We start from the raw sequence: 11,954 nt of genomic DNA on the forward strand, positions 1-11,954 counted from the left end.
TCCAGAAAAGAGAGGGGAGGGGAAAGAAAGGGTATATTCCCTTGCCTTTTAGGGATCCTTCTAGAAGTCTCACACATTTCCACTTATATTTCATTGGCCGGCACTTAGCTGCAAGGGAGGCTGAGAAATGCTTTGCTCGGGAAGCTACAAGGGCTCCCTTACTTAGGGGGGAGGGGGGCCAAGGATCAGGGAGGCGGCCCGCGGGCTCCGATACACAACCCACCCCCCTCCCCGAATCTCTTCCTCATCGACTCCTTGTCCTTTCTGGTCCTGGCACAAAAGTCGCCCGTCTCTGTCCCCTCCCCGGCCAGGGTCCCGTAGCAGTCCTGACCCTCTCTAGCTCAAGGGTGGCGTCCGCCCCGACTTGACTCCTTCCTCGGCCGAAGGGATCCTCGTCCCCTCCGTCTGTGTCTTGGGCACCCGGCACGGTTCCGGGCGCACGGTGGCACTCGAGGATGGGCCCTGAGCGAATCCCAGGCGACAGAGCCCTGGGACCTGTCCTCGTATGCCGCGGCGCCATTCGCACAGTGTCGTCACAGATGTGAAGCAGCAGCCTGAAGTCCAGTTAGTTCTCTAGGGTTACCTGGCCAGGGCCAGTCCAGCCACTGAGGCCGCGGTCAGGGGCCAAAAGAAATCTGGTCAAAAACACGTCTCTGGAGAAACATTTAATTTTCAGCTCCTCTCCCCGCTGAGGCATCGACCACCCACCACACTGACTCGTGCCGTGTGCGGACGCGTCCTTGAGGCTCCGGGCTACCAGTCCGTGTCTACCAAGTTCCAGAGATAGTCGCTGATGAACTTCTTGGAGAGCTGGGTGCTGTCCAGCTGGACAGGCTGGGCGACGCTGGGGCCGTGATGAACTGGGGGAGATGTAAGGAAACCTGACGTACGCAGCCCTCCCCGGGACCCCGTGAAGAAGTTGGAAGGTATTTAGAGACCGAGGGGCGCCTGCGTCTCAGTCGGTTCAGTGCCCAGCTTCGGCTCAGGTCATGATCTCATGGCTCATGAGTTCGAGCCCCGCGTCGGACTCTGTGCTGACAGCTCAGGGCCTGGAGCCTGATTCCGATTCTGTGTCTCTCTCTCTCTCCCTCCCTGCCCCTCCCCTGCTCACGCTCTTTCTCTCTCAAGAATAAACATTAAAAAAAAAAAAATTAAAAAGAAAAAAGATATTTAGAGACTGAGGGGCGCCTGTGGCTCAGTGGGTTTTAAGCATCCCACTCTTGGTTTCGGCTCAGGTCATGACCTTGTGGTTTGTGGGTTCGAGCCCCACGTCAGGCTCTGAAAGTGCAGAGCCTGCTTGGGATTTTCTCTCTCACCGCCCCTCCCCGACTCGCTCTCATGCTCGCTCTCTCTCAAAAATAAACTTAAATTGAGAGACAGAGCATGAACAGGGGAGGGGAAGAGAGAGAGGGAGACACAGAATCCGAGGCAAGCTCCAGGCTCTGAGCCGTCAGCACAGAGCCCGACGCGGGGCTCGAACTCACAAACCGTGAGATCATGACCTGAGCCGAAGTCGGCCGCTCAACCGACTGAGCCACCCAGGCGCCCCTTTTTATTTTCTTTAATGTTTATTTTTGAGCCGGAGAGAGACGGAGCACGGGCGGGGGAGGGGCAGAGAGCGAGGTGGACACAGAATCCGAAGCACCTCATTGGCCAGTTGTGAAGCGTGCAGCTCAGTGGCATTCGGTGCACACACGTTGTTGTGCAGCCCTCCCCACCGTCCGTCTCCAGAACATTCCCAGAGCCCGAAACTGTGTCCTCGTTAAACACTGACTCTCCTCCCCTCCCCTCCCCCAGCCCCTGGCACCTGCCATCTACTTCCCGTCTCTACGGATTTGACTCCTCTAGAGACCTCTTGTAAGTGGGATCAGACAGTAGTTCGCTCTTTGTGTCTGGCTTATTTCACTTAACATCATGTCTTCTAGATACATGCATGTTAGAGCATGGGCCAGAATTTCCTTCCTTTTTTAAAAAAAGGAAGGAAATGTAAATGTAACTAATTTATTAATATTACTTATTATTAATTGTTTACTTTATTATTGAATCTATTCATTTCAATTTAACTAATTCATTTCAATTTAGCTAATTTATTTAAATTTATTTTATTGAAAAATTCTAATATTTATTTATTTTTGAGAGAGACAGAGACAGAGCATAAGCAGGGGAGGGGCAGAGAAAGAAGGAGACAGGATCCGAAGCAGGGGCCAGGCTCTGAGCTGTCAGCACAGAACCTGATGTGGGGCTCGAGCCCACGAACCTGAGATCGTGACCTGAGCTGAAGTTGACACTTAACTGACTGAGCCGCCCGGGCGCCCCCATTTTTTTTTAATTTTAGAGACAGCGATAGAGAGCGAGCACAAGCAGGGAGAGGGGCAGAGGGAGAGAGAATCCTAAGCAGGCTCCAGGCTCAGCACAGAGTCCAACACGGGGCTCGATCCCACGACCCTGGGATCGTGACCTGGGTTGAAATCAAGAGTCGGTTGCTCGACAGACTGAGCCACCCAGGCGCCCCTCCTTCCGTCTTAAGGCCGAATACTATTTTCTTGCACGGATATACCACATTTTGCTTATCTGGCGCTTTGCTGATAATTGGCGTGCTTCCACCTTTCGGCCACTGTGACCACCGCAGTCACGAACACAAGGGTGCAACCCAGAAGGGGGACTGCCGGGTCATATGGTGATCCTACGCTTCATTTCTGAGGACCTGCCAGACTTTTCCACGGCGGCCCAGCCCTTCACAAGGCCGCCGGCAGCACACCGGGCTCCGCGTTCTCTGCAAAAGGATACTGCCTTTGAGCATCCCTGGCTCACACTCATAGTCCCACTCAATTTTACTAATCTGGCGATAAAGCTGAGCCACGTACCTGTATGAGAACATGAGAGAGAGAGAGAGAGAGATTAAGTTACCCCAGCGTAGACTCCAACTCAGGGCCGTGGGACGACCCACGTGCACGCAGGGCAGGCACCACCGCACGCACTGGCGGGACCTACACGGCCGAAGGGATGGTGACAGTCGTGTCTTCGTCAACTTCTCTCTCCTGCCTCTCGAGACTGGCCTCGGTCTCCTTGAGCTCCTCCAGCTCTCTGGTGAGCTGAGTAAAGCAGGCAGTTAAGGTCACCTCGCTCTGGAAGGGGGGCCGCCGTGGGCCCAGGGCTCCGAGCTGGGTTCCCAGCACGACCCAACGGGCACCCCGGCGGTGAGCCCGAGGCCCGGCCGTCCGCGCACGCAAGCAAGGATATAGGAGGCTGGCCTTCAGACGGGTGTCCTCCTCGCCGGCCTTCCGGAGCTCAGCTTCGAGCTGCTGCAACTCGACGCCCCCCCGGTGCGCCCGCTCCTTCGCATCCAGAAGGCTCTGGGCCACTTCTTCTTCTGCGGCCAGGATCTCTACGGGGCGGGGCGGGAGAGAGAAGGCTGAGACCCTTCGAGGAGGTCTCTCCAGGGTCTGGCCTTGCCCCAGAAGAGCCCGAGGCCTCCACCGCGATCGTCCTCACTTCCCCGTCTACAGCTCCCCAACCCATCGGTCCTATTTCCAAAAGCCCACGTTCTGGTGGTCCACCGAGACCTTGCAAAAGTGCTTCCATTTCACCAAAACACATGTGGAGCCTCCACAAAACCCCACAAAGGAACGAATGAGTGAAAGCATCTTCTTCTTCCTTGACAGCCTCCTTTCTTCCTGCTCTTCAACCCACCTTGTACTTTTCTCTCCGCTCTGGCCACAAAGACACCTCACCATTCTGCAAACACGCCCATTTTTCACAGGCCCGGCCTCCACCGGCCCGTCCTCTCTGAGATGCCCTTATGCTCCCACCCTTCGGGCGCTCGGAGACCCAGCCTTCGAGACCTGCTGGGTAATACACAACCGGGGCAGCTGGACACTCTGCTCTCCCTCCCAGGGCGCGGCCACGCCTCCACCACGGCCCGGCGGCACTGAATTGTTCATTCCTCCTCCTCCTCCTCCTCCTCCTCGCTCGAACCGGGGACTGCGTCTTACACTCCCCGTATATCGCCAGCGCCTAATCAGAATAAACATGCTTTGACCAAAACATCCAGAAAGATCAAAAACACCCTAGCAAGGTTACCGTGTTCCTTCCCATAGAGCTGGAGGAACCTGCCGAATCAGGGAAGGCACAGATGGAAACACTTCCCAAAGGGCAGGCGTTTAAGTGTTTACAAACTTACATTGAGTTAATTTTTAATCAAGGTATTACACGTATATGGCTGTGAAAATTTAAACACACACAGGGCCCCCCCCCCCCCCCAGCCTCCCCACGCCTCTGAAGCAGCCACTTCCAAATCATCACTGTTTTCTCTGGCATTGACGTTCGTGTTTCTAAATAATTTGCTTATGCTGCTATTTCTTGATTTGTCTGTTTTAAACAGTGCCTGCTGATTTCCTGTTAGGATAGCCGAGGGTCTGGCTTTCTTCTGCAGCCTTCCTGCCCCTTCTCCCCGCACCCTCCCCACAGACAACCTTGTTTCCTTGGATTCTTCCCTGGGAGTGCCCTCTTCCCCGGGGGCACTGTCACAAAGTACCATTACCTGAGCGTGTGCTGAGTGCTGCAGGATAGCCCTGGAGCCCCTGTTCAGTATGTTCTCAAAACCCTCTGAGGGAGGTGGCTTAACCCCTGCCCCCATGGAGAGATGAAGGACAGAAGCCTGAAGATATTAAAGTGACTTGTCCACAGGCACATAGCTCTGAAGCCTGGATCTGAACTGGAGCCCTTTAACTCAAAGTCCCGGCTCCCTGGAACACGGACTCTTGTCTCCCTGGCCCCAAATCCATTCATTCTGCTGAAGTCCACGCAGGCAGGGTAATAATGATCTTCTCCCCAAACCAATCAATGGAGGGGGAGTGAATGGAGTGGGGAGGAGAGAGAGGAGGAGGAGAGAAGGAGAAGACTCTGGCTGGGGCATCCATCACACTTAGAACAACCTCCAAACTCCCGGGGTTGGGGGGCGTTCACTGCCTATAGGGTCTGGCCACAGCTCATCTTCCACTTTCTCCTGGGTGTCCAAGTTCACTCCTACCTGGCGACCTTTGCCTTTGCAGTTACCTCTGCCAGGAACACTCTCCCCCCCACCCCCAAGCCATCCCCTGCCTAGCTCCTAGATCATTTCAGTCCCAAGCCAGACAGCACGGCCACATAAAACATAACTGTAGAAAGACTTAAAAAAAAAAAAAAAAAAAAAAAAAGAAAGAAAAACAAAAACCTGGCACCGAAACCACTATGGAAAACTGGATGAGTCTCTCAAAAAACGAAATATCAAACTGCCATGTGATCTAGCATGGGAAATACAAAATAGAAAAATACACAAAGAAAATACAAATTTTCTGGGAAAATACAAAAACTGGAAGCAGGGACCCAAAGAGGTATTTGTACACCCATGTTCATGTGTTCATGGTGGCATTAGTTACAACAGCCAGACCCTGTTCATGGTGGCATTAGTTACAACAGCCAGGGTCTGGAAGCAACCCAAGTGTCCATCAGTGGAGGAATGGACAAAAAAATGAGGTATGTCCGGACTATGGAATTATTCATCCCTAAAAAGGAAGGAAATTCGGGGCACCTGGGTGGCTCAATTGGTTGAGCGTCCGACTTTGGCTCAGGTCACGATCTCAATGTCCGTGAGTTTGAGCCCTGCATCGTTTGAGCCCTGCATCGGGCTGGCTGCTGTCCGTGCGGAGCAGAGCGAGCTTTGGATCCTCTGTCGCCCCCTCTCTGCCCCTCCCCAACTTGCACTCCCTCCAATTTATTTAATCCTCACCATAGCCCTGGATCCCTCCCAAACCTCCTTGGATTTCCGCTAAAATATCATCTTTTCAGAAAGTTTTCGCTGACTCATCCCAAAGCATCACCCCTCCCTCCTATACAACCTAGTTTCCTAGCCCACCATCTCCTGACATATCTATTTTTCTTTCTTTCTTTTTAAAAAATGTTTATTTATTTTTGAGTGGGAGAGGTGGGGCGGGGACAGGGGGCCAGAGGATCCAAAGGGGTTCTGCACTGACAGCGGAGAGCCCGATGGGGGGCTCGAACTCACGACCAGGGCCAACTGAGCCGAAGTCAGATGCCAAACCAAATGAGCCACCCAGGTGCCCCTCCATTTTTCTTGTTCATCGCCTGACCACCCCACCACTAGCATACCAACCCTTTAAGGGATTGTCTGTTCTGTTCTCTGCTTCCAACCCGGGGCTGGCACTATGCCTGGCACACAGCAGGTGCTCAGTAAAACAGCTGAACCTCAGTAAGTGGGGATGCTGGGATTAAAGCCCAGCGCTTTGACTCCGGAGCCCCAGTTCGAACCTTGAGTCCCCCAGCTCCTGCTCGTGGACCGCTCGGAATTTGCCAGTTCCTGCCAGCTCCTATATTCACCACTAACTCTCTGGGAGGTGGCTGCCATCCTGAAGTCCATTTCACGGGTGGGGAAACTGAGGCCCAGAGCGGGCAGCGCCCAAGGGAGAACAGGGGAGGGATGGGGGCGCCCAGGAGGGAGGGTTTCGTCAAGGCGGACCTCCCGCCCCCTCCCATCACACGAGCCCGGGTCCCGGCCGCCCCCGGCCCCAGCCCTGACCTCGCAGCCGTTGTTCGGCGCTGTCTTGCGTCTCCAGCAGCCGTTCCACCACCTGCTCGTGGCGCCCCAGCAGCCGCCGTTGCTGCGCCTCCGCGCGGTTGGCGCCCAACAGGCTCAGCAGCCCCTGGCTCACCTCCTCCATGTCGCGGAAGGCCGCCATGACTACGCCAGGACCAATCCCGCGCAAATTTAACTGCCCTCATTGCCCGCCCCTTCCCCGGAGAGCCCTGTTCCCATTAGCTTGATCTTACGTCAGTCATCAGAGAATGGGTGGGACTTAGCTTCAGGTCTGGCCCAGTGCGCCTGCGCCAGCTCCTCCGTCCGTCTCAGACAATGGCCAATGGGCCGCAGGGAGCGGGGGTGTGTGCCTGCGGGAGTTCTGCGTGTTGCGCCTGCGCAGGTCGGAAAGCGCCTGGCTGATAATGAAGCTGTTTATGAGTCCTTAGCTGCAGAGACCGTACTGCAGCCAGGGCGGGGTTCTAGGGGCGAAGCGGTGGACTGCGTTTCGTTCTATAGTGCGTGCGTGGGATACTCACAATAAACATAATAAATAAGTAAATTTCCTGAGAGGCTACATAGCAAAATGGAGCCTGCAACTAGATTTATCGGATTCGAATCCCACTTACTAGCTTTGTTACCTTGGGCAAATGACTTCATCTCTTTGTGCCTCAGTTTCCTTCTCAGGAAGATGAGGGTCACGATAGTGCCCACTTAAGAGTTGGCGCGAGGAATAAGTGAGGACGGTGCCTGGTATTCAGTAAGCAGTATATTAAGGCGTTAAATAAAACATACGTAGAACACTAGCAGGTAAGGCACTTAGCCTAACTGGGACCAAACACAGCCTAACTGGGACCAACACCATACTGTGTGAAGGGTTAGGGTAGAGAAAAGACAAGCTGCACATTTATGTGGCAAGTTCCTCAAACTGAGGTAAAGAAATCAATTCAACAGGTCATGACCAGCATTTTCTACAAAATACAATGGGGGAAAAAATCTGTGCACTGTGTACTGAAAGTTAACTATTGTTTTGGGAAACTCCAAAATTCGCATTTGTGCACTGGGCGTGGCAGATTATATTTGCAAAAAATGGCTACAGAAATAGTTCCAACCTTGCCACTCCCCGTCAAGAGGCAGACTCCCATCCTCCTCCTTTTGAACCTCAGCAGGACTTTGTGCAACAAATAAAATGTGGCAGAAAGGACACTGTGTGAATTACTACAAGCCTTGATCAGAAACTAGGATACGGTCTCTGCCTGGGGCTAGCTTGTACTCTCTTTTGCTCTCTCTTAATTTTGGGATACTTTCTCAGAGCCCAGCTGCTGTGATGTGAGGAAGCCGAGGTGAGTCTCACAGATAAGGTCACAGCAGAAGACAGAATCCAACCATCAGACAGATGAGTGAGGGAATATTGAAATCATTCCAGTCCGCAGCCTCCCAGCCATCCCAGCTGACACCGAGAGGGGCAGGGTCCTGCTGAAACCAAAGATCTGTGAGCAAGATCAACGCCATTGTTGGGGCACCTGGGTGGCTTTGTCTGTAAAGCGTCCCACTTTGCCCCAGGTCATGATCTCAAGGTTCGTGAGTTCAAACCCCATGTCAGGCTTTGCGCTGACAGTGCAGAGCCTGCTTAGGATTCTCTCTCCCTCTCCCTCTCTCTCTCCCTGCCTCTCCCCCACTTGTGTGCTCTCTCTCAGAGTGAATAAACTTGAAAAAAAAAAAAAAGATCAATGCCATTGTTTAAAGGCAGTAAATTTGAGAATTATATGTTACGCAGCCATAACACCTGGATCACTGGGTCACATGTGAAATTTCTGTCTTTATGGAGGTCACACAAAAGACGTCAGAGGCCACTGATCTAATAGCAAGACCACACCGTAAGCAAGGAAATGAATGAACAGGGTCCCTTTAGATACGAACAGGTGCTTTGAAGGCACTCGAACAGGGTCCAGGATGGCGTCACTAGGGTTTGAGGCGGGGAAGGAAGTGACTTCAGGTCAGGTGGTCAGGGACGGACTCCCTGGGCAGGGGCCATATGAACCATGAACCAGGATCCGAGTGATGAAAAGCTGTTGGGAAACCAGCGTCAGGCAGAAGAAAGAATATGCAAAGGGCAGGGTAGTGGGGAAATTTTTAATTTGTTTAAAGAATAGTGAGGAGGTCTAAGTGGCTGGAGAAGAGTAGGAAGAGGGTTTCGGGGGGCCCTGAAACTCTATTCAGCTGTAACAGGAAGCATTAAGTAGGATTTGCCAACGGGCTGCAGGTTATAAGGAAATTTATTTCTATCTGCCATTTCCTTCTGCCTTTGTTTCCCACATCAGTGCTCGTGGCCAAGAGGGGAAGGGACAGGCACGGAAGTGAGGGGCTCCATGAAGCGAAAGGTTTAGGGGAGTTCTCAGCAGCTGGGGAAAGGGCCCGTGGAACTATCGAAAAGATGGGCGCTTGGCTGTGAGTCTGTAGAGATGTTTAGGCTGGGAATAAAAGCCAGTTGCCGGGATGCAGCCGAGAGTAGATGATACCACCCTGGAACAGAATAATGAGGAGGAGGGTCCAAGGACCAAGCTCGGAGACCCTCCAACTGTAGAAATTACAGAAAAGAGGGGGAAGCCAGGAAAACAGAGAAGGCACAGCCAGGGAGTTAGGAGAGAAGCTACCACAGAGCAGTCAGGTCCCCAACCACAGGCCTGGGGCCACCTTCCTCCTCAGAGCTTACTTTCATGAAATGGTTTTTGCAAAGCAACCCCCCCTCCCCCTCAAGGGCTGTTTTTATATTTTTACAGTGGTCCGGCTGGGGACACCCTTCGGACGAATATATTTATGTAGTCTCGCCCAGGTCACAGATCCCTTTGAAATCAGACAAAAGCAAGGAGACAGGCTCTTCCTCGAGAAACACACCCAACATCCATGCGCTTTTTGGATTTTGTGCATATTTTGGGTTTGGGACCCCAGAAGGCCAGCCCCAGGTTTTTAGGTGAGGAATCTAACTGCCCAGCCTGTCTCGTGGAGTCGCTAACAGATGTAGAAATGAGGACACTCTTGCAGAACTATCAGTGCGTGTGGGCATGAAGCTGGGTCCCCTGGGTCCCCAGAGACAGCAATGGTGGCCAGCGATGCTCACTCTTCCCTTGGCTGAGCATTCGTGCTAAGATTGGGGACAGGGGCTCGGGTGCTCTGAGCCTACAGGTGGTGAATTACTTAACAACGCAGAGTGAAATAAAGAGAAGACGTCAGGGCTTCCGTAGATTACCCGTGACCTTGGCAAGCTCTTACCCTTTTCTAAACCCCGGGCTAAGGATAGCTCTCTCTTATCAGCTGGGGTGGGATGTTCACGAGGTGAGCCATTCACGGGATTGCACAACCAAAGCCTGACAGATATAAGTGCTGCTGTCAAAAAAAAAAAAAAGGTGAGTCATCTCCTTTCCAAAAAGCAAAGCCCTTCCGAAGCAAGAACCACACCTCCCAGACACGAGGATGGGCACTATTAAAAAAGAAAAAAAGTATTGGCCAGGATGCGGAGAAGTTGGAACTCTGGTGCACCGTGGGTAGGAATGTAAAATGGTGTAGCCGCTATGGAAAACGTTGGCAGTTTCCTCACAAAATTAAAAATAGAATACCCCAGCCATTTCACTTCTGGGTAAATGCCCCCCCACCAAATTGAAAGCAAGGCCTTGGAGGTATTTCTATACCACATCTTGTTTACAATAGCCGAAAAGGTGGAAGCAAGTGTCCACCGATGGGAGATTATTCAGTCTTAAAAAGGAAATTCTGCCACCTGGTACCGGGATGAACCTTGAGGACGTTATGCTAAGCGACCTAAGCCAGTCACAAAGACATCCGCTGCACGGTTCCACTTATTTGCCTCTTGGCTCACAGACCCCTCTGGAGAACTGAGGAGTAAGAGACCTTTAGCTCAGAAACATACAACGTCGTGTAAATTTCTGGGACTTGCAAAACCTTCTGAAAACCACCCATGATCTCCTGGTGGAACAGTCTAGAGGAAAAACAGAGGAAGACGTGTAAGGAGAGCACTTGGGAGGAGTGAGGGGAGGGACCCAGGGATGGGCAGGGAGGGTGCCCCACCTCGTTTTGTTGCTGGTGACACAGGGATATTGTTTGCCAAAAGCCATAAAGCCGTACGCTTTTTTTTTTTTTTAATTTATTTATTTGTTTTGAGAGAGACAGAGACAGTGCCAGCAGGGGAGGGGCAGAGAGAGAGGGAGAGAGTGGGAGAATCCCAAGCAGACGCGGGGCTCGAACTCACGAAACTGAGATCATGACGTGAGCTGAAACCAAGAGTCAGACGCTCAACAGACCGAGCCACTCGGGTGCCCCAATTTTTTTTCAAGGGGGATTTTGTTGATCTTAAATTTGTTCATTTATTTTGAGAGAACACGAGCAGGGGAGGGGCAGAGAGAGAGGGAGCAAGAATCCAAACTAGGCTCCACACTGCCAACACCTAGCCTGATGTGGGGCTCAAACTCTCAAACCCCAGAGATCCTGACCTGAGCCAAAGTCAGACGCTTAACCGACAGAGCCTCCCAGGCGCCCCAAGCTATACATTTTTGTACCCGATTTGGTCACGAAATGTATGTATATGATACCTCGATAAAAAATCAAACGGCAAAACAAAAACTTAAAGATCCAACCTATTAGAAAAAGGTTTGGCAGGAGATAACCCCAAAGTGTTGACGGCAACAGGTATTTCAGCCGAGGGGGAGCGTGGCACCTTCCACCGTGCGAAACATTTCTGTAGTTTTAGAATTTTGCCTTTTACAATTACTATGGATTGTTTTGCCACAAGGAAAACAATGAGTAAAGATTTTTTCTGAAGTCTTCACGGTGGGTGTCCATTAAAACTTCTTGTAACAGTGGCAATGCATTGGATTTCTGCAGCTCAATACAATGGCCGCCAGACGCTTGTGGCTATTGGGCACAGATTTACTATAACTCATTTATATTTCAATGGAAATAGACACATGCAGACACATTTATGTTTAAATAGAAATAGGGGCGCCTGGGTGGCTCGGTGGGTTAAGGGTCCGATGGTTGATTTCCGTTCAGGTCATGATCTCACAGTTCATAGGTTCAAGCTCTACATCAAGCTCTGCGCTGACAGTGTGGAGCCTGCTTGGGATTCCTTCTCTCTCTCCCTCTCTCTGCCCCTCCCCTGCTTGCTCTCTGTCTCAAAAAAAATAAATAAATAAATAAAAAACTTTAAATAAATAAATGGAAATAGCCACTTGGGACAGTGCCTGTGTAGTGCAGAGCAAAGGGAATTTACTGTGACTTTCCTGTTGCCTTGAACACTAAAATGAACCCCTTTCTTTCTTTTTATGTTTATTTTTTGAGACAGAGAGAAACAGAGCATGAGTGGGGGTGGGGC

The 11,954-nt window shown here is 51.8% G+C and overlaps 1 protein-coding gene across 1 annotated transcript; it reads right to left on the reverse strand.

The window, feature by feature from the left end:
* Positions 1-652: 652 nt before the first annotated feature.
* Positions 653-6,776, reverse strand: SPC24 (SPC24 component of NDC80 kinetochore complex). The gene is made up of 5 exons (XM_081791689.1): positions 6,575-6,776; positions 3,241-3,385; positions 2,992-3,096; positions 2,788-2,864; positions 653-860 (listed from the first exon to the last, which is right to left on the reverse strand). Exons 1-5 carry the CDS (start codon positions 6,732-6,734, stop codon positions 754-756), a joined length of 594 nt encoding a protein of 197 aa, XP_081647815.1. The 5' UTR covers positions 6,735-6,776; the 3' UTR covers positions 653-753.
* Between the last annotated feature and the right edge of the window lie 5,178 nt (positions 6,777-11,954).

This window comes from Panthera onca, chromosome A2, assembly GCF_046562875.1.
Source record: "Panthera onca isolate mPanOnc1 chromosome A2, mPanOnc1 haplotype 2, whole genome shotgun sequence".
In the NCBI taxonomy this organism is placed as follows: domain Eukaryota; kingdom Metazoa; phylum Chordata; class Mammalia; order Carnivora; family Felidae; genus Panthera; species Panthera onca.

Excerpts from the sequence above, each read along its gene's own strand:
- SPC24 (XM_081791689.1), bottom strand. The coding sequence starts at position 6,734 with ATGGCGGCCTTCCGCGACATGGAGGAGGTGAGCCAGGGGCTGCTGAGC. Across the intron at positions 2,865-2,991 it reads GTCACCATCCCTTCGGCCGT|GTACGTGGCTCAGCTTTATC; the intron begins GTAGGTCCCGCC and ends GTTCTCATACAG. Across the intron at positions 861-2,787 it reads GCCAGGGATGCTCAAAGGCA|TTCATCACGGCCCCAGCGTC; the intron begins GTATCCTTTTGC and ends CATCTCCCCCAG.